The following is a 21,811-nucleotide window of genomic DNA, read 5'->3' on the forward strand; positions in this document are numbered from 1 at the left end:
GGGTGGGAATTCCAGAGCTTAGAGTGTGCTTTTGACTACTATAAACACAGTCACCAAAGCACAGTAGGGACATAGAAATGCACAATTAGCATGTTTGGGACAGTCACAGAACTTGAGGGTCTTTAGAGTTGGAGGAGTTTGGAGAAATAGGGAGTGGCGCAGCCTTCGGGTGATTTGAACATAAGGAGAGCCAATATAGACTGGCAAGAAGAGAAGTGATGGTTGATTGTGACTTGGTATGAATATTTGCGTCAAACATGTGAACTTTCCTTTTACTCCCAGTGATTTACTTTGGCAATGGATGGAGCCCAAGGAGAGTTGAGGGCAAACAATGTCCTCCTGGATTCTATCTTTTACCAAACAAGACCTGCATTGGTGAGTCCTACATGAAGACTAGTTTCTCTTCCTTTCTTACTCTGTGATATATAACCAAAAAAATTAACATGAGACAGCAGCAAGATTTTTGAGAAATAGATCAGTTGGAGATACGGAAGGGATGCGGGGGGCGGGGCGGTGATTTTCCAACTCATTTTTGGCAGGTAGGAATGGCGGCAGGGGAAGAGAATCGAGGGGGAATCCCATACCGGTGGTATTTTCCCACTCAATTGTCCCATCCCCGCCGATGACAAAATGGGGCTCCCACCATGTAAAGCCGGGAACACTATTAGCATACATATACCAGCCCTTCCCACTGAATCATTCCCCTCCCACCCCTCCACATACAGATCTCCCCCACCCACATCTGGATTAAGACAGAGTCAGAGATTGGTAAGGGGATAAATGGTCATGGGGGAAAGGTGGGAAAATGGGGTTGAGAAAGTTATCAGCCATGATTGGGTGGTGGAGCAGATCTGATGGGCCGAATGGCCAGATTCTGCTCCTATATCTTATGGTCTTTTGTGACGTCACATTGGTAGGGTTTACAAAAGGTTTTATAAAATGGAGAATTGATGAATTGAGCACATCGGGGGTGCTCAGTTAAGTACAGCCCTCGTAGCGAGAGGGTCATGCCCAGGCAGTATCCTAGCATTCCCCCAACACTGCCTTTGGCACTGCCAGAGGGGTTTCCATTTGGGATGTCTGTGAGGGTGTGGGGAGAGGAAGGATATTGTGGGGGTGAGCGGGGGGGTAGATGTCCTGGGTAGATGAGGAACTGGGGATCATTACCTGGGAGGTGGAGGAGGGTGGGGTCCCTTGTCTGGGAAGATGGGGTGTGTAGCGTGTCCATGACAGGGGCTCCTTTTTTTTTGATCAGGGTGTCCTTTTGAGAGTCTCTGATATGAAGCTGTGGGATGTGCTTCCTTTTTTTAGGCAAAGTGTTGGAAAATGTGGCAGGAAAGGCTGCACACCTCTTGAAAAATGGACAATTGTGCCCACAAACTTTCAACGAAATGTAAGGTGATTCATTTTGCTGGGAGGACTAAGGAGGTCATTGCTCTCTTGTGGTCCAGCATCACAGCCTCTAAATCAGGAGCTTTGGGCTCAAGTCCCACCCAGGGATGCGATGGCCACACAGGTGCATTTATAACATGGCCAGACAGGTTGATTTTCAACCTGTAAATCTTTCCCATACGCCAATGACGTATTGACAATGAGAGTAGGTCAGACTGCTGATCATCTGTGCTTTGATGTCAATCATAGAATCGCGGATTCCTGCAGTGCAGAGGAAGGCCTTTTGACCCATCGAGCCCGTACCAATCCCACTCAGGCCCTCTCCCATGACCCCACGTATTTACTCTAGTCTCCCTGAAACTAAGGGGCAATTTAGCATGGTCAATCAACCTAAACCGCACATCTTTGGAGTGTCCAAGGAAACTGGAGCATCCGGAGGAAACCTGTGCAGACATGGGGAGAATATGCAAACTCCACACAGACAGTAACCCAAGCCGGGAATCGAACCCAGTTCCCTGGCACTGTGAGGCAACAGTGCTCGCCACTGTACCACTGTGGAGAAGTGCCCCTCAAGCTACAGCTACTAGCAACCTTTTCCAGAAAAAGCCAGCTATGCAAACAGACATAAACACATGTTCTGTCTGCCTCGCGTGTTGATAGACCTGAGAGAGTCTCTAACCTCTTGGAAGGCAAGAAACTGTTAGCGCGAGTGAACAGATACCACACCACTCGCACCCAGAGCCAAGATCGATAACAGCACAGTTTATTATCGTTTTTTACGTCGACGGAGGTACAATCAGGACACAGACAAGACAGTCCCGCAAAGTACTCTGCCTGCCTGCCAAAACGGAGTATAGTTATAGTAACGATCTGTTTTGATATGTAAATGGTTTGTGAGTGGTTTCCTGATATAATCATCCTGTTTCAATAGGTTTGTGGGTGTGGAGTTTGATGTGTAAATGGTTTTCTTTTATAGTTATCCCGTTAATGGGTTTTCTGGTCTAGAGTTTTAATATGTAAAGTTTGGTTTAAGAGTGTGATAATTGCTTTATGTCTCTGAATTCCTTTGGACAATGGGTGTTTGATGGGATGTCAGGAAGTTTTCCAGGTCTCAAGATATTTTCTGAATAGCATATTGATGCGAGTTCCTGAGTCTTTGTCAACCTGGGTTCTGTGTTTAAAAGATGCCTGCTTGCCTTACTCACACCTTTCTGGCTGAATGCTGTCCTGTTTTGCTTCATTTATCGAGTTATAGTTTAAGAAATATTCTAATCCTAATACCCACAAAATTTATGCCCGCCTACAGTCCCCCCTGTCGGTCAAAAGTGAATTTTTGTTGTTTATTTCCTTTTCACTTTTCTAACCGATCTTTCTCCCCTTTATTATATTTTGTGTCCAGTGCTTCCTGCCTCCGTACGCTGCAGTCGTACAGTTTAGGGGAGTCCCGGAGTTTGTCAAATCATGTGTAGGGTGTCGTAGTTTGCAGGAAGACTTAGACAGGTTGCAAAGTTGGGCCGAGAGGTGGCGGATGGAGTTTAATGCGGAGAAGTGTGAGGTAATTCACTTTGGTAGGAATAACAGATGTGTTGAGTATAGGGCTAACGGGAGGACTTTGAATAGTGTGGAGGAGCAGAGGGATCTAGGTGTATGTGTGCATAGATCCCTGAAAGTTGGGAATCAAGTAGATAAGGTTGTTAAGAAGGCATATGGTGTCTTGGCGTTTATTGGTAGGGGGATTGAATTTAGGAGTCGTAGCGTTATGTTGCAACTGTACACAACTCTGGTGCGGCCGCACTTGGAGTACTGTGTGCAGTTCTGGTCCCCACATTACAGGAAGGATGTGGAGGCTTTGGAGAGGGTGCAGAGGAGGTTTACCAGGATGTTGCCTGGTATGGAGGGGAGATCCTATGAGGAGAGGCTGAGGGATTTGGGATTGTTTTCGCTGGAAAGTCGGCGGCTAAGAGGGGATCTTATTGAAACATATAAGATGATTAGAGGTTTAGATAGGGTGGATAGTGATAGCCTTTTTCCTCTGATGGAGAAATCCAGCACGAGGGGGCATGGCTTTAAATTGAGGGGGGGTAGTTATAGAACCGATGTCAGGGGTAGGTTCTTTACCCAGAGGGTGGTGAGGGATTGGAATGCCCTGCCAGCATCAGTAGTAAATGCGCCTAGTTTGGGGGCGTTTAAGAGATCCGTAGATAGGTTCATGGACGAAAAGAAATTGGTTTAGGTTGGAGGGTCACAGTTTTTTTTTTTAACTGGTCGGTGCAACATCGTGGGCCGAAGGGCCTGTTCTGCGCTGTAATGTTCTATGTTCTATGTTCTAATCATCCCGCTTGGCTACCTGCCCCATCATACCAATTGTTCTATCTAAGTTCTTATGTGCTTTCATTCTCTTCCGCTGGCGGTAGGTATAACATGTAGCCAATCCCCAGGAAAGGGCTAAGATGAGTTGGATGACCACCAGTGTGTGCGATGTAATTCGGACCCAGGAGTGGATGTTTACATTTAGACCCCAGTCCCACACCTTCTGTACCCATGTTTGACTTCGTAACGCCGTCTCGGTATCTTGTTCCAAGGTTTTGATGTGTGACTGTAACCGGTGGTATAATCGGACGGAGTGTCCTACTTTAAGTCGGAGCTCCCTTAGGACTTCGGTCAGGTGTGGGATGGGGGCTTGCTCGGGTTCTTGGTAGTCTCTTAGGTTGTCTTTTAGGGGGTCTGTGGCATTAAAGGCTATGGTCTGCCTATTTCGAATATTGGTGATGTGAGCTTGACCTATAGTGACTGGCTTGCGAGGGGTAAAACAGAAGTTAGGGTCGGGGATTGGGCATGTTAATCCGTTATATGTGAATGATGTACGTGTGGTGGCTACACAGTATCTACCCCGCCCCCCGTATCCTGCCCGGGCGAAATGTGGGTCTACGGGTATAATCTCTAAGGTGCAGTCCTGTGTTCGGTTAAACCCACATTCTGCTGCCTCTCCTTGTCTCAGTGGGTGAGGACAGATGGTGACCTCTCCCCTCTGCTTGCACCCTGCGAGAGAAACACTGGACATTATGCCATGTTTGGAGATGGCCATGTTTTCGGTTATGTGGTAGCGGAGGGAAGCATTGCCCCTAACAACACCAATATTTTCAATTCGGAAGATGGGGAATGGTCCAGCGTCCTGTGTGACCGTTGGAATTAGCAGAACCATTCCTATCCCGGTGCCCTCACTAACCTCGCAGTCGGGGATTACTGGATATACTCGTGTCATCCCCTTCAGGGTCCGGTCATCCAGCACCCCCTTCTGATCTGCGAGTTGCGCTAGTTGGGCGCTGTCGATCCAATCGGGCACTTCCCCCCTGTGTACCTGGTCCAAATTGTGTCGTATTTGTGCCACCATCCACTGACCATATGCATGGCATAACTGTCCCTGTTGTACCCGGGCAGTGTCTTCCCTTTCCCTGTCTATGAGGCGATTGATAGTTCGGGCATGTGCTTCTAACACTGCAATCCCATCTAGTTGGATATGGGCGCCCGCTTCCCCTAAGAATGCTTGTTCCGCCTGCTGGTCTAATGACCGCTGTAATATGTTTTTCATTACCCCTTTCAGCTGTTCAATTTTACTGTTGAGGCCCTGGATGTCAATGGAGTTAATCATTGTGTCTCCTGTATTCAGCCCTGTGAGCATATCATTGATAATACCCCGTTTGCTTCGGTATGTGTTGGTGTTTATGTTTCCCCTGTAGTGTGTGGCCCCCATTGCGTCAATGGCCCGTTTTATGGTCTCTCTCTCTAACATCTGATACAAGTTCTGTACCTGTTCTGAGCAATGCCTGGGTACCTGGATTCCTGAAATGTCGATCAGGACAGGTACCACCTCATGTTTTACGTTGTCGTACACAATTTCCCCCTCGTTCCACAACACCAGTCCTCCCTCCGGTCCCCTGCTTTGCAAGGGACAGGGTAAGATTTCGGGCCTTGTGGTCGTGGGGGCCCGCGTTGGAAGCGGTGCAAAACATACATACAATGAGACTGCGGGAGCCTCAACAAGTCCGTAATAGCCGCAAATGTCCATGTTTGAATTCAAAGTGTCCTGTGGTCGGGCCTCTTGTGGGTTGTCGGGGAGGGCGCAGAGAGTCCCAAAAACGCACTGGTCTCTGTTCTGGAGGTCCCGCTGTTGAATGCATGTTCGGAGTCCTTCTAAAGTGCAAGTGAAGCAGATCTCGTTGATACCCGGGTAAACTTGTAGCCATGCGTTAAGATAAGTTCTACTGTTCATAGGGTCCGGTCCAGCTGGCACACATAGTGCCTCGGATGTGTTGAAGGCTATCCCGTGGAATCGCGGGTAGATGGGGTGTTCTTCGGGTGCCACACTCGTCAGGAAGGTCGCCGCGAGGATCATCCTCCAAGTGGTCCACATGGTTCTGGAGAGGGGTTGGGGGAGGATATATAAAACCTGGTGGCCGCCAGTCGTTAGGTTCATATTAGGTGATGAACTTGTCTTACTTATCTTATTCTTATTTCTATCTACATATATACATTCATGCCTCGGTTGGCATATAGTTCCTTTAGTGTTGGAAAATAAAGGTTGTTATTTCGATTTCCGCTGTAAGGACAAAGATGGCTAAGGGCCAATACGTGGAGTGGACGGAGCATCCTCTGTCCTTTCAGTCAGTCTGCTCTGTCCTCTTTCCCCGTGGTGATAGGATTTTAATTGCGACCAATGTTTCCATCGGCCTTTTCCTTTCACATCGACACACGCACATGTATCGCTGGTAAGGATAACCTCGTGGGGTCCCATCCATTTCGGTGCAAACCCGGGTCGGTCTGGGGCAATCCGAATCAAAACCCTATCCCCTACTCGAGGGAGGGTGGGGGTATGACTGACATTTTCCTTTTTAGCCTGGTCTCTAATGGCTTGCTGGTCCCTGGCTGTGTGGTGCAGGTCTCGGAGTTGTGAATCTAAGTGTTGCACATATCGTTTGAGCTTGTCCCGGAGGGGTGTCATTTCTTCCCCTCCCACGGCGATGTTTTCGGGGAGTCGCATTGCTCTCCCGGTCATTAGTTCGAACAGGGTGAGCCCTATGGTTCGACCTGGGGTGGCCCGTAGGCGCATCAGGATACAGGGAAGGACATCTACCCACCCCTGACCTGTTTCTGCGATAGTTTTTGCTATCGTGTTCTTGAGGGTGCGATTCATTCTCTCTACCATTCCAGCACTCTGGGGGTGGTATGGTATATGGAACCGCTGTCGGATCCCTAAGGTTTTACATGCGTGTTTCATTACCTTGCCTGTGAAGTGTGTCCCCTGGTCGGAGTCCAGTTGTAACGGGACTCCCCATCTGGGTATTATCTCATATGCTAAGATGTGGGCTACAGTGGTTGCCCCGCAATCCCGGGTTGGGAAGGCTTCTACCCATCGGGTGAACTGGTCAATGAGGACCAGGCAGTACTTCTTCCCACGACTGGTGGGTAGAGGGCCGATGAAGTCAATTTGGAGGTTTTCCCAAGGTCCCTTTGGCCTGGGTTGGTTTGCTAGTTTAACCTTCAGGGGCCGGCCAGGGTTATGCTGTGCGCATATGATGCATCTTTGGCAGTGCTTAGCTACATCCCGCCCCATCCCTGGCCACCACCAATCTCCTGATAAACGAGCTAGGGTCCCATCCCGTCCGGAGTGGTTTGGTTCGTGGTGGAGTCGAAGTAGTTCCGCCTGTATGAATGAGGGGGCGACTACTTGATGTCCTTTCCTCCATATACCATCTTCGTCTAAGGACCCCGGTCTGTTTCCACCGCGCCACCTCGTCTGGGTCAGCGCTACCCTGTAGTTTATGAACATCCATCTCTTCCATGGGGGAAGAGATGATGGCAGCTATCTGTGGGAGGGCTTCCCCTGCTGCAGCTTTAGCAGCGGCATCTGCTAGTTGGTTCCCCTTCTGCTCTACAGTCCTTGTCTTTTGATGGGCTTTTATTTTAATTACGGCTGCTTCTGAGGGTAGTCTGGATGCTGTGGCCAGGTCTCGAATTATATTTTCATGTTTTATGTGTCCCCCCGCTGCGGTAATGAATCCGCGCCTATTCCATGCTATCATATAGTCGTGAACCACCCCGAACGCATATTGACTGTCCGTGTATATGTTTACCCTTTTGTCCCTTCCTGCGCTAAGGGCCTTTGTTAATGCTATAAGCTCGGCCACTTGAGCAGAGGTCTCCCCCCCCATGGTGCCCTTTGCTATTAGTGTTCCTTCCTGATCTACCACTGCCCATCCTGTGCGGTACTGTCCCTCCACCTGCCTTCGGGACCCGTCTACGTATAGTATTATATCGGGGTTCTCCAGTGGCTGATCACTAATCCCATCCTCTGTATCCATGTCTGGGTTAATCGGACAGTGATGTGGACTGCCGTCTGGAAGGAACCCCTCTGCTGGGTTTCTTCCGGTATCTCGTACGATTTTAATAGATTGGTCCTGAGGAAGGAGCACTGCCTCCCAAGTTGCCCTTCGAGCATCTGAAACAGTTCGGAGTCGACCTGTGTTTAATAATTCTACTATTGTATGTTTTGTGTGCAGGATGATCTGTCCTAACATAGTAATGGGTTCGCACACCCTGACTGCCCATGCGGCACAGTCCAGGGCTGCCACACATTTGTGTAGTCCTTTGGCTATCGGGGACTGCCGCACCGAATAATATGCTACAGGTCTCATGGTGCCCCCACTTTCTTGAGTCACAACGGAGCTATAGAATCCGTCCTCCGCATTATAAAAAAGATGGAACGGTTTCGCTATGTTGGGCAGGCATAAGGCTGGGGCCGCTAATAATTCTGATTTCAGGTGGGAGTATGCTGTTTCTTGTTCGGGTCCCCATTCAATGATTTCTGCCCCCGGCCTCCCCCCTTTTACCAATCGCTGGATAGGTTCTGCTATGGATGCAAACTGATCGATGAAATTCCGACAGTAATTAAAGAGTCCCATTACCCTACGCACCCCCCTAACTGTGTTCGGACGGGTCATGTTGGCAATTGCTGTTTTTCGGTCCGTGGGAAGGGTTTTCTTTCCCTGACTTATGTAATGCCCCAGATATCGGACCTCTGGTTTTGCGAGTTGTGCTTTGGTTGGGTTAACCTTAAATCCTGCTGTTTGTAAGCCCCGCAGGATTACTGACAGGGCTCCCAAATGCCCCGTCGGGTTAGTGGAGGCGATCAAGATGTCATCCACATATTGGAGAAAAGCGCTCTCATAGGGGGATAAGTTACAATTTTCGAGGGCTTTGCTCATAACCCGGTGGAATATGTTGGGGCTATTGTGGAATCCCTGGGGGAGACGGGTCCAGGTGTACTGTCTACCTCCACAGGTGAAGGCAAACTTCTCCTGGGAGTCTGGGTGGAGTGGAATTGACCAGAATCCGTTTGCTATGTCTAGCACGGAGAAGATACAATATTCAGGTCGCAGTCCGTTAAATATAGTGGCCGGGCTCGCAACGATAGGGTGTTCCTTTGGGGTGACCTTATTCAGGGCGGTATAGTCGATGGTTAGTCGGTAGTTCTGGCTTACGGACGGGCCACATCGGGGAATTTGTGTGGGACACGGTGGGTCTCAGGATGCCCCGTTTAACCAAAGCCTGGACGATTGTTTCGGTTGCCTGTAACGCCTCGGGTTTTATGGGATATTGTTTATGAGGGGCATGGGCTGGTCCTTGTATTTGTAAAGGAAGGATTGTGACGAGACCGCAGTCTTGCTTGCCTGTAGCCCAGACCCGGGGTAGTGCTTGACATAAGAGTCCCACTAGTCCCTCCTTCTTCCAGTCTCGGGCCGTCGGAGCCGGAGCCCCCATGCCTATGGCTGCTACGTTCTTATTAGGGACCCAGTATCCTTGGATCCCGCTCTTGTGTTCTTTCCTTGCCGTCCACAGCAGGCGCTTATTGAAAGCGTCCACCACTGCTCCTAACTCTCCCAGGAGGTCTATTCCCAAAATTGTCCCTTCTTCATTTGGGCCCACCCAGAAGTGTACGGGGAGTATGATCCCCTCTACCTCAAGTAACACTGCTTCGCTCTGATATGCTATAGTCCTATCCCCCCCTATTCCTACTACTACTATGGAACGGTGGGTGGTGGGTAGTGCCATGTTGGTGAGGGATATCGAAGCCCCCGTATCTATTAATATTTTGCATCGCCGGCCCTCTAACGATGCATTCACCCAGATACGGGGGTCCGTTCCCGGGGCGGGGGCCGATGCCACTCATGCAGATTTTTGTGCCGCCAAGGTTTGTATAATGTCCAGCAGCTGCTGGTGGCTGAGGTGCGCTGGGTCCGAAACCACCTCATTCTCCCTTATATCTGGGGCGCTTGCCGGGGTTTTCTCCAGTCTCTTCGGGGGCGCTCCCTTTCTCCTTGGGATCCTTCTGTCTTTGCAGGTAGATTCGGTGTGTCCGATTCTGCCGCACTTATTACATGTATTAGGAGGGTGCGGGATTATAGAACATAGAACATAGAACATTACAGCGCAGAACAGGCCCTTCGGCCCACGATGTTGCACCGACCAGTTAAAAAAAAAACTGTGACCCTCCAACCTAAACCAATTTCTTTTCGTCCATGAACCTATCTACGGATCTCTTAAACGCCCCCAAACTAGGCGCATTTACAACTGATGCTGGCAGGGCATTCCAATCCCTCACCACCCTCTGGGTAAAGAACCTACCCCTGACATCGGTTCTATAACTACCCCCCCTCAATTTAAAGCCATGCCCCCTCGTGCTGGATTTCTCCATCAGAGGAAAAAGGCTATCACTATCCACCCTATCTAAACCTCTAATCATCTTATATGTTTCAATAAGATCCCCTCTTAGCCGCCGCCTTTCCAGCGAAAACAATCCCAAATCCCTCAGCCTCTCCTCATAGGATCTCCCCTCCATACCAGGCAACATCCTGGTAAACCTCCTCTGCACCCTCTCCAAAGCCTCCACATCCTTCCTGTAATGTGGGGACCAGAACTGCACACAGTACTCCAAGTGCGGCCGCACCAGAGTTGTGTACAGTTGCAACATAACGCTACGACTCCTAAATTCAATCCCCCTACCAATAAACGCCAAGACACCATATGCCTTCTTAACAACCTTATCTACTTGATTCCCAACTTTCAGGGATCTATGCACACATACACCTAGATCCCTCTGCTCCTCCACACTATTCAAAGTCCTCCCGTTAGCCCTATACTCAACACATCTGTTATTCCTACCAAAGTGAATTACCTCACACTTCTCCGCATTAAACTCCATCCGCCACCTCTCGGCCCAACTTTGCAACCTGTCTAAGTCTTCCTGCAAACTACGACACCCTTCCTCACTGTCTACCACACCACCGACTTTGGTGTCATCAGCAAATTTGCTAATCCACCCAACTATACCCTCATCCAGATCATTAATAAATATTACAAACAGCAGTGGCCCCAAAACAGATCCCTGAGGTACACCACTTGTAACCGCACTCCATGATGAATATTTACTATCAACCACCACCCTCTGTTTCCTATCCGCTAGCCAATTCCTGATCCAATTTCCTAGATCACCCCCAATCCCATACATCTGCATTTTCTGCAGAAGCCTACCATGGTGAACCTTATCAAACGCCTTACTAAAATCCATATATACCACGTCCACTGCCTTGCCCCCATCCACCTCCTTGGTCACTTTCTCAAAAAACTCAATAAGGTTAGTAAGGCACGACCTACCTGCCACAAAACCATGCTGACTATCACCTATCAATTCATTACTCTCCAAATAACTATAAATCCTATCCCTTATAATTTTTTCCAACATCTTGCCGACAACAGAAGTGAGACTCACCGGTCTATAATTCCCGGGGAAGTCTCTGTTCCCCTTCTTAAACAATGGGACAACATTCGCTAACCTCCAATCTTCTGGTACTATACCAGAGGCCAACGACGACCTGAAGATCAGAGCCAGAGGCTCTGCAATCACTTCTCTTGCCTCCCAGAGAATCCTTGGATAAATCCCATCCGGACCAGGGGATTTATCTATTTTCAGCTATAGCTCGGCATTCCCTTTTGAAATGGCCTAATTCCCCGCACCTGTAGCAATTTCCTCCTTCAGTTCCTACCGCTGATATCCCTGCTCTGGCGCCCTGTGTTTTCCTTTGCTGGTTGTCTACAGTGACAGCCCAGTTTTCTAATTCATCGAAGGTGTTAAAGTTTACCAATCCTGTCTTTAGGATAGCTTGGTGTGCTGGGCTCAGCCCATCCCTATATAACTGGAGGAATGCCGGGTTCTGTCTATCTGCATCTGGCATTCCTCCGTGGGCTACAAAGGCATCGAATTTTCGTCGCCCGTATTCCTGAGCCCCTTCCTCCTTTTTCTGCGTTACTCCTACTATTACACTCCAACTCACGGGGACCTCCCCCATGGTCAGGATGATATCGTTTTTAAAGCCTGTCAGAGCCTGTTCCTGCTCCCGGCGGCTCCCGTCTAGGTCTGCACACCAAGTCCCATTCTGGTGTTCTGCCCGGAGCCGAGCCCAGTGATTCTCGGGCATCTTGGCTCTTACTAACCCTGCTATATCTCGGTTGTGTAAGTTGTGGCACAGTTGCATCTCTTTCATCTTTTGCCAAAAAATTGCGTTACTGTGCCTGGGCTGCAGGGTTGGGAGCTTTTCTAGTAATTTCATAGTGTCCCCTGGCGAGAGTGACACATAAGTCATTTTAATTTGGGCCTGCCTTCCTCGCCCGTCTCTCCCTTGTCCCCCTGGGATACATTCGATCTTAAGAGGTGCTGCTTTGGCGTTTGGGGGATCGGTGGTTACCGGGGGACTCCCCCCTGTTGGGCACCGAGGACTTGTCTCGTCTATTAAGCACTCCCAATCGGGACATTCTTCGTATGGGGCTTCACGGGAGAAGTCGGTCAGTGCCGGCAACACGGGGTTAATAGCCATCACAGCAGCATGCTTTTTCTGTTCAGCCTTTCCTTGTTTATCCTGAACGTATTTATGGACTCGCCCTGCTAGGGTGAGGTGTGCCTTCAGTATGAGGATCCAAGCCTTATCATCCTTGTTCCTCTTTTCCGTTGCCCACCATTCCCGTTGGCTCTCAAGGGGGTCTTGGGGTTTCCACCCTGTTTTAATCATGCTTTTAATTAGGTTCTTGTTTTTATCTGCTAGATAGCGGGTGAGGGACCCTTCCGGCCCCCATTCAAAAATGGTCTCAATGCTATCCATGTCGAATCTCTTAGCTAAGATCAGTGGTGTACTAATCCTGGTTTGGTGCTTCCCACAGATACTTGTGTAGGTATCCCTGGGGTTCCTGGTTTGGTGTTTCCACTGTCAGTACCTTTAAACCTTCAGCAGTAACACGCAGAGCCCGTCCTGCATGTAACGGGGAGATCACCGCTCACAGAGACAGGGGGGGGGGGGGCTCTGACCACGACTACAGGGGCCGGGGGCCACTCTTTCCTGACCAAATCCTACCGCTAAATCAATCCACAGAGGCTCGCCGTTTCCCTATCTCCCCGGGAATCACCCTGACCTGGGTGCGGACAAGCGTGGGATTGACCGCAGGTAGGAGTTCCCCCGGCGTGTAGCCGTTCTTTCGCGCTACCAGAGGTCTCCTGCTTGTAGTGCCCGAAGCACTCACAGAGGCTCCAGACTTAGTAGCGCCCGGACATGTAGCAGACTCCTCGCGGATCTGTTTCCAGTGGCCCAGACTTTCGCGCCTGCAGAGGTCCTACCCGACTTGCAGCGCCCGGACTTAAACCGAACTTCGTGAGTCCGCGTTCATTGGCCCTAACCCTGGACGTCCTCCCGGCCTCCCGGCCACTTAACCCTTGTCTTCCTTAGGTACCTTTTGGGTCAGCTAATGTCTGGTCGGGTCCGCTGTCAGGGATACACGGAATGCAACAGTACACAATCAATTACAATTCGCGACCCCGCTCACCCGCCCAAAGAAGAACCTACCCCGCTGTGCAGCTCTCGATCGGGCTCTGTTCACAAGTTCAGATCGCGGCAGCCGTGGAACACCGCTGGCACTGGGAATTCCCGCGGACTTTAAATGAGTAAAGATACTCACCCAGTGTTTGAGAGGCGATGTTCCAGCGGCGGTCACTATCCCGGACGAGCCCCCAATTGTTAGCGCGAGTGAACAGATACCACACCACTCGCACCCAGAGCCAAGATCGATAACAGCACAGTTTATTATCGTTTTTTACGTCGACGGAGGTACAATCAGGACACAGACAAGACAGTCCCGCAAAGTACTCTGCCTGCCTGCCAAAACGGAGTATAGTTATAGTAACGATCTGTTTTGATATGTAAATGGTTTGTGAGTGGTTTCCTGATATAATCATCCTGTTTCAATAGGTTTGTGGGTGTGGAGTTTGATGTGTAAATGGTTTTCTTTTATAGTTATCCCGTTAATGGGTTTTCTGGTCTAGAGTTTTAATATGTAAAGTTTGGTTTAAGAGTGTGATAATTGCTTTATGTCTCTGAATTCCTTTGGACAATGGGTGTTTGATGGGATGTCAGGAAGTTTTCCAGGTCTCAAGATATTTTCTGAATAGCATATTGATGCGAGTTCCTGAGTCTTTGTCAACCTGGGTTCTGTGTTTAAAAGATGCCTGCTTGCCTTACTCACACCTTTCTGGCTGAATGCTGTCCTGTTTTGCTTCATTTATCGAGTTATAGTTTAAGAAATATTCTAATCCTAATACCCACAAAATTTATGCCCGCCTACAAAACTAAATGGAGTGGTGGAGCAAAGGCTTCTGGAAATGGACACACATAACTCAGAAAACATTGCTGATCAGGCCTTAAAAGTGCAAAGAAAGAGAATAAGGAACTTGCTAGCACATGATGATTGAATCATATACAAATAATGTACTTAAGATGAAGGTTGTTGCAGGCATGAGGGGAGGGGAATACGTTGGCGATATGTAATAGAGTGTCGGGGAGACTTGTGTGGTGCACAGACATCACTGCAAATCAGGTTTGATAAAATTGAAGGATTATCAATGTGACTATACACAGTTTATTGAAATGAAGGCACATTCAAACAATGAATCTAAAATATTTACCATTCCCTGGAGATTCACCTGAATTTTTGCCCATGGTACTAGTTCGTAATGCCTTGTAACCACCAAGAAAAAAGTGTTTGCATTATCTGCTATATGTGTTAGACAGTGCTCCTGCACTTGCAGTGAGTAACACGATATGTTAAGTATGTAGGGGAATAAATTTCAAGAGTGTCAACAATGATGGGTTTTGTGGTCACTGATGCTAAATAGAATTTAACTCCTTCATGGTTTGCGTATTGATCACTCTGCCCAGTGGAGAAAAGTCTATTGTTTGCAGTCACTACTGTTCTGGATCGGTTCTTCGATCATGGACTCTAAGCGTGGGACTTGGTTCTTGAACAGACTGGAGACATGGAACCTGGAACCTGCTTCACACTTGTTTAGTTGTACTATATCTGAACAGGTTACAGAGTAGGCATGTCGCTCCTAGACATGATTCCAACCTCTCTCTCTTGAGAGAGAAAGAGAGAGAGTGTAACACATGATTGACTAATATCATTGATATATCATCATCTACATGGCACATTAACAAATCCCACCTGCTAACCCTTGTACCCAGTATCCACTATGGACATACTTCAGGAGTCACGTTGAGATTAAATAAAGTGCTAAGCATCTATTAAAGACCGCATTATATTAATAGAAAACAGTCTCATTGGTAAATGTCCACTTAATACATTTAAACCCCTTATCAAGTACTTGATCCATTATAAACATAAACAATTGCAATCATAATGTCACATCAAAGACAGCTAATCCCTTCACAACCTCTTGGAGATATCAATCAAACTGTGAATTTATCGGCGTCCAGCTGTGATAGATAGGTTGTGGAAGAAGTAAAGCATAAATAATATGATGCTAATAGCCCTTAATGCTCTGCTAAACAAATTACAAGAGCCATTTTTTTTCAACTCAGAGGAACATGTTTGTTTCTTATCAAAACTTAAAGGGTAGGGGATTTAAATAACTTGACAGCTTGGCAATTCCATAGATCTTATCTACATTTTATGAGCACTCACGTCAACTCATAAACATCATAAGTCACACACTATGCGAAACGGATTTCACTCCAGAGAAACTGGGGTCTGTTTGAACACAGCAACACTAGGATTGGGTTTCCTCCGTGTCTGAGTCACACTCCACTTCCTTTCCCCTACTGACAAAAATAAGATTTGTTGGTAATGGGAGGCGTGACTTCCAGATCTGGGGTCCCAGCGCCATTTTGCATAAGGCGCAGTCTCCATGACTCCGTGAAAGTCTTAGGATGCAATTTTCCCCCAAAAATTCAAAGGGCAGAATTTTCCAGCAGCGCTCGCCTCAAAACCGGAAAATCCCACCCGGGATCAATGGTTCTTTGCATGGTCCACCCCTTTGTAGCGGGATCCCTCTTTTTAACTCCACTGGGTTTATTTTAGGTTGGGTTCTCCGTCACCCAAACCCCACCAATGCCCGAGTGATTCTCTCTCTTGCCGATGAAACAATGGCCACCTTGCGTCTACTTCACTAGAGTAGCGCTCCCAAGAGGGAGAAAAGGAAACTGCTGCCTATCCACTATCTGGCAGCCTTTCCTGAGTGGGCGGTTTCGAAGCACCCAGGGTACCCTCAGTTCTAGACTCCGGAATTATGGTAAGGAATATTTATATTGTGACTTAGTCAGAGATCATTGGTGAGAAATTGAAAAGATCAAAACGGACTCCAACGGAAGTCAAAGATATATATATATATATTTATTAAAACATCAAGGTCAAAGGTCGCCAAACAACACACCATGCCTTATGCTCTATAAGACTATAAGCTATGGAAGGAATACTAAGACGGACACCTCGGAATTCTTACTTTATACAAGTTTACCAGTGTCTTAAACTATGAAAGGTACATGCAAAAGCCCCCCCACTTTCCCCAAAGCCTCATCCACTATGATGATCTCGGGAACTTCGCGAATTACCAGGGGATACTCACAATCCTAGTTTAAATTGCTCAGTGGCTTCAGGCTGCGTACTGGAGACGACCGAGTAGAGAGTGCTGTCATGCTGGTCCGAAGAGAAAAGAGAGAGAGAACATGGCCGCCTGACCATCCTTTTATATTGTAAACTTGAATTCTTTTTCCAGCCAACTCCGCCCCCCCTTCCAACCGACAGTTTCCACAGACAAAGGCTTGCTCGTTATTTGCAGCTGCGATCTTACAGTCCATAGAGACCAGATGGTCCCATCCCAGGTGATAGGTCCCTTGCTGTCCTGTATTGTTCCATCGGAGATCGTTTAATTGTTTTCCTATTAGGGAAATGGGCTTCTCCTCGCTCTGGGACAAGGCCATTATCACCTGTATTGAGTCCAGACCAGGTGCATTGTCTTGCTGCCGGCCTAGTCTGGTGATGTCGTGAGGTTCTTTTTGTGCTGCTGATAACCTAATCAGCAGTCTGTCTGGTTTCTGGCTGCTTGCAATTTTTGGACTGGGCCCCTTCACACACACACACACACACAGGCTGGCTGGGCTCACTGACCAGGTCAAGTCCTGCAGTCAAGTGTAGCCACTTTCACAGTTCTTTAGGGTTCAAGTCCTTTTCCCAGCTCATAAAAAAAGGCCTGAGTTGCCCGAAAAACTTACACCTTGCCCACTACAATTCCTGTGGCGAGTGGGATGAGAAATTCCCCCTTTAGTGTCACAAAAGTCTGAAAACCGGAGTGTTCCACTCTGGTTTTTTCACAGAGCCACCCCACATAATTTTCCCACACTGTCAATTCTTTTGGCAGTTGGGAGATTCACGCAGAGTTCCCTCTTCCCTCCCATCCTACCGACCACCTCCCCATCCTCCCGTCTTGCTCAGCCCCCCGTCTGGCTGTGCCCCCATGAAGCCCTACCCCCTCATGCCCTACCCCCTTGGCAATGCCTGGTGCCCGGCAGACAGTGCCAGGATGGCTGATGGATGGTCCCAGGGTGCCAGGCTGGCACCACCAGGGTCCACCTGCCAGGGTCCACCACCACCTGCCCCCAACCACCTAAGAGGCCTCAATGGCCCCAATCCCACTGGTGAGGCCATCGCGGCAGGTCGCCTCCCGTTGGTGAGGACCAGTTGTGATCCTCGCCAGAGAGAACCTCCACCTACAAAGTCAGAGAGCTAAGTGAGCCGGACAATAGCATCCTGAGCTCACTAAACAGATGTTAATGAAGCTATAAATATTTAAATCCGCTTTGTGTCCTTTCCTGGCACGTCGCTGATTAGTCAATAAAAATGGCCTGGGAGGATCGTGACTGGCCCGACACCGCTACTTGACTAGCGTAGCGGGGCAGAAAGATCTAATGGGGAAAAAGCAGGATTAGGCTATTGAGTTGAACGATCAGCCAGGATCGTGATGAATGGCGAGCAGATTCGAAGGGCCAAATGGCATCCTCCTGCTCCTATCTTCTACGTTTCTATGATCTGGTGTTCCCAGCTGAAGTAGAAGTTGGAAAGAGGACTTTAGCACAGCAGCACTTTACACTATTATCATTTCATAAACGATACTCCCCTCTCTAACACCAAAAGAGAGAAAAACCCATTGGTTCCCAAGTGACCTTTCATTCAACAAAAGGTAAAAGGAATCTTCTAATCCTGACCCTCATCTTTCCAGATGACAATGAGTGCGGTGATGATGAGTTGACTGCAGAGGCAAGATGCGGCAGAAACACAGAATGTCACAATACAGCTGGGGATTACTACTGTACATGTAAGAAAGGATACGTCAACCTATCAGGAAAAATTAACTTTATCCGAAGGACAATCTGCCATGGTAAAGAAATTGTTCACATACCATGCTTTTCTCTGTACAACTTGAAAGTATGCATGTATTTTTCCTCTTTATCCAACACCATTATTGATAAGTACCTCCATTTGATTTCAATGTTGAAAATCTACCTCACTAATTCATTTATTCTAATCTTTTAATTACCTCTTTGAATTCAGCTTTTTTTAAATTTTGAAGGCTTTGGTAAAAAGACATTAAACTCGATCAGTCAGTGGTCCCTATCGCACAGAGAGCTACAACTTGTGCTTCCTGAACCTTGTCTGCATCAGTCAAACAGACCTGCATTTTGTAAAGCACCTGTCACAATCTTCAGTGTCCCAAAGTGGATTGCAGCCAATGAAATACTTCTGAAATCTAGGTCACTGCTGTATTGAGAAAATGCAGCAGGTAATTTATGTGCAGCAAAGTAAGCGATGGGACGATAATAACTCCAGGAGTCAGCTGCAAAGGAGCAGTGTTTTATTGCACAAAATAAAATAAAGCAAAACCACAAGCCTGTGGTGAACACAAACAGATCCCAACCGGGACAATGCAATAATGGACCCACTCCAGGTCTTGCTTTATATAGGGCTCGGTATACGATCTCCACCTGGTGAATTAATTGCCAGTCCCCAGGGAGCTCGTAATCAATGAGTCTTACAGGGAGGTCAATCCGTGATTCCCCATGCAAGTCCTGGGGGTTATTTCAGAGACAGTAATTTTTATTTGGTTGAGGAATAAGAAACTGGGGAGAACTCCCCTGCTCTTCTTTGGCACAGTGCTATGGAATCTTTTAATATTGCCCGCCCTCATTACAGTACTGGAGTGTCAGCTTAGACGTTACATTCAACCTTCTAGAATTGTCTAATAATCGCAATACTTAATCGGCTGTAAAGTGCTTTAGGCCTTCCTAAATTTCTGAAAGGTGCTCTAAAAAGGAAAGTCCTTCTTCCTTTTCAATTTGTTTTGAAATGGAACAATACCAGTAGCAAGATCCATTCCCCTTGCCAATAAATACAATGTCACACTTTCTACAGGTATCTTCTCTGGGAACTACCATATTAAAAAGTGCAAATTATTTTTCCAGCATTAATTTAAGGAAGCTCAATGCATTCAGAAGCAAAATGTGAGTTGGCTGATCTTGGTAAAAGACAGGAAACATCTGTATATTTGAGGAAGTTACGTAGTGTGGCAATTAATTGTTGTCAATAGATGTATAAAAATATCTAGGGCAGTGCTGTGGCACAGTTAGCACTGCTGCCTCACAGGGCCAGGGACCCAGGTTCTCTGCCCACTGAAGTGGTGGAGGCTACCTCGTTGAATATGTTTAAATCACGGATAGATGGATTCCTGATCGGTAAGGGAATTACGGGTTATAGGGATCAGGCGAGTAAGTGGAACTGATCCACTTCAGATCAGCCATGATCTTATTGAATGGCGGGGCAGACTCGAGGGGCTAGATGGCCTACTCCTGCTCCTATTTCTTATGTTCTTATGTTCAATTCCGACCTCAGGTGACTGTGTGGAGTTTGCACGTTCTCCCCGTGTCTGCGTGGGTTTCCTCCGGGTGCTCCAGTTTCCTCCCAGAATCCAAAAGATGTGTCGGTTAGGTTGATTGGCCATCCTTTAGTGTAAGGGGGATTAGCAGGGTAAATATGTGGGGTTGTGGGGAAAGGGCTTGGGTGGAATTGTTGTTGGTGCAGGCTTGATGGGCTGAATAGCCTCCTTCTGCACTGTAGGGATTCTATAATTCTATGATTCTAGATCAAGAAAGTGATAATCAGCCAATATTGACGAGGGGTCATGTTAGAAATGCATTCTCCAGGCATGAGATTTTCCCCAATGGGACCACATAGAGTGAGAGAGATTCCCCCACCATTCATTGTAATGGACACCATATCCCATGACACATTCAACCAATCCCCAAGAGATACTCCCATTGGAAATACAAATTAATCAAGTTTACAAAGTGGATTCCCACTCATGCAACAGTTGAGTTACACTAAGGAGGAGATTAATAACCTTGCTTATTGTTTTAAACTTGTTTCAATGAAGACTGCAGGAGGGCATGCCAAGAGCAACACCAGGCACACCTGAAAATGAGATATCAACCTGATGAAGCTGTAACACAGGAACAAACAGCATGACCGCAAGTAATAGACAGGGCTAAGTGTTTCCACAAACAATGGATCAAAACTCGGCAGTTACATCTAATGGCGAATGGTGGTGGACAATTAATTGATTCAATGAAGGAGGAGGCGCCACAAATAAACCCATCCTCAATGATGGAGGATCCCAGCATGTCAATGCAAAAGATAAAGCTGAAGCATTTTCAACAATCTTAACATAAGAACTAGGAGCAGGTGTAGGCCATCTGGCCCCTCGAGCCTGCTCCGCCATTCAATAAGATCATGGCTGATCGTTTTGTGGACTCAGCTCCACTTACCTGCCCGCTCACCAGAACCCTTAATTCCTTTACTATTCAAAAATGTATCTATCCTTGCCTTAAAAACATTCAATGAGGTAGCCTCAACTGCTTCACTGGGCAGGGAATTCCACAGATTCACAACCCTTTGTGTGAAGAAGTTCCTCCTCAACTCAGTCCTAAATCTGCTTCCCCTTATTTTGAGGCTATGCCCCCTAGTTCTAGCTTCACCCGCCAGTGGAAACAACTTCCCTGCTTCTATCTTATCTATTCAACCAGAAGTGCGAAAGCGGATGGTCCATCTCGGCCTCCTCCGGAGATCCCCAGAATCACAGATGCCAGTCTTTAGCCAATTCAATTCACTCTTCGTGATATCAAGAAACAACTGAAAGCACTGGATACTGCAAAGGCTATGGGCCCTGACAATATTCCAGCAATGGTACTGAAGACTTGTGCTCCAGAGATTGCTGCATCCCTAGCCAAGCTGTTCGAGGACAGTTACAATACTGGCATCTACCCGTCGATGTGGAAAATTGTCCAGGTTTGTCCTATACACAAGAAACAGGACAACCCAACCTGGCCAAATCAGTGTACTCCAAATCATTATTAAAGAGTTGGAAAGGGTCATCAAAGGTGCTATCAAGAGACAGTTACTCAGCAATAACCTGCTCACTGAGGCTCAGTTTAGGTTCTGGCAGGGACACTCATCTCCTGAATTCATTACAGCTTGGTGCAAACATGGCCAAAAGAGCTGAATGCCAGAGGTGAGGGAACTGTCCATGACTTAGACCAAGTATGTCATCAAGGAGCCCTAGCAAAATTGGAGTCAATGGGAATCAGGGGGGAAGCCCTTCACTCATTGGAGTTATACCTAGCACAAATGAAGATGTTTTTGGTGATTGGAGGTCAATCAATTCAGTTCCAGGACATCCCTCAGGGGCAGGAGTTCCTCAGGGTAGTGTCCAAGGCCCAACCATCTTCAGCTGGTTTATCAATGATCTTCCCTCCATCATATGTAGACAGGCCAACTAGAGGTGAGGCTATATTGGATCTGGTGCTGGGAAATGAGCCAGACCAGGTGCTAGACTTGGAAGTTGGTGTGCATTTTGGTGATAGTGACCACAATTCGGTTACGTTCACCTTAGTGATGGAAAGGGATAGGCATGAACCTC

The 21,811-nt window shown here is 47.7% G+C and overlaps 1 protein-coding gene across 6 annotated transcripts in view; it reads left to right on the forward strand.

Annotated features, from left to right (window-relative positions):
- Window positions 1-21,811, forward strand: part of LOC144507672 (adhesion G protein-coupled receptor E3-like) — an 80,245-nt gene that overhangs the window by 4,676 nt on the left and 53,758 nt on the right. For 4 of the 6 annotated variants that reach the window (XM_078234836.1, XM_078234835.1, XM_078234837.1 and 1 more), the window contains exons 2-3: window positions 283-375; window positions 18,062-18,220. In XM_078234836.1, coding sequence (XP_078090962.1) covers window positions 283-375; window positions 18,062-18,220 — 252 coding nt within the window. The remainder of the gene's footprint in view (window positions 1-282; window positions 376-18,061; window positions 18,221-21,811) is intronic. The other 2 variants (XM_078234838.1, XM_078234840.1) reach the window with 1 other exon arrangement.

The sequence above is a fragment of the Mustelus asterias genome, chromosome 19 (genome assembly GCF_964213995.1).
Source record: "Mustelus asterias chromosome 19, sMusAst1.hap1.1, whole genome shotgun sequence".
NCBI lineage: Eukaryota > Metazoa > Chordata > Chondrichthyes > Carcharhiniformes > Triakidae > Mustelus > Mustelus asterias.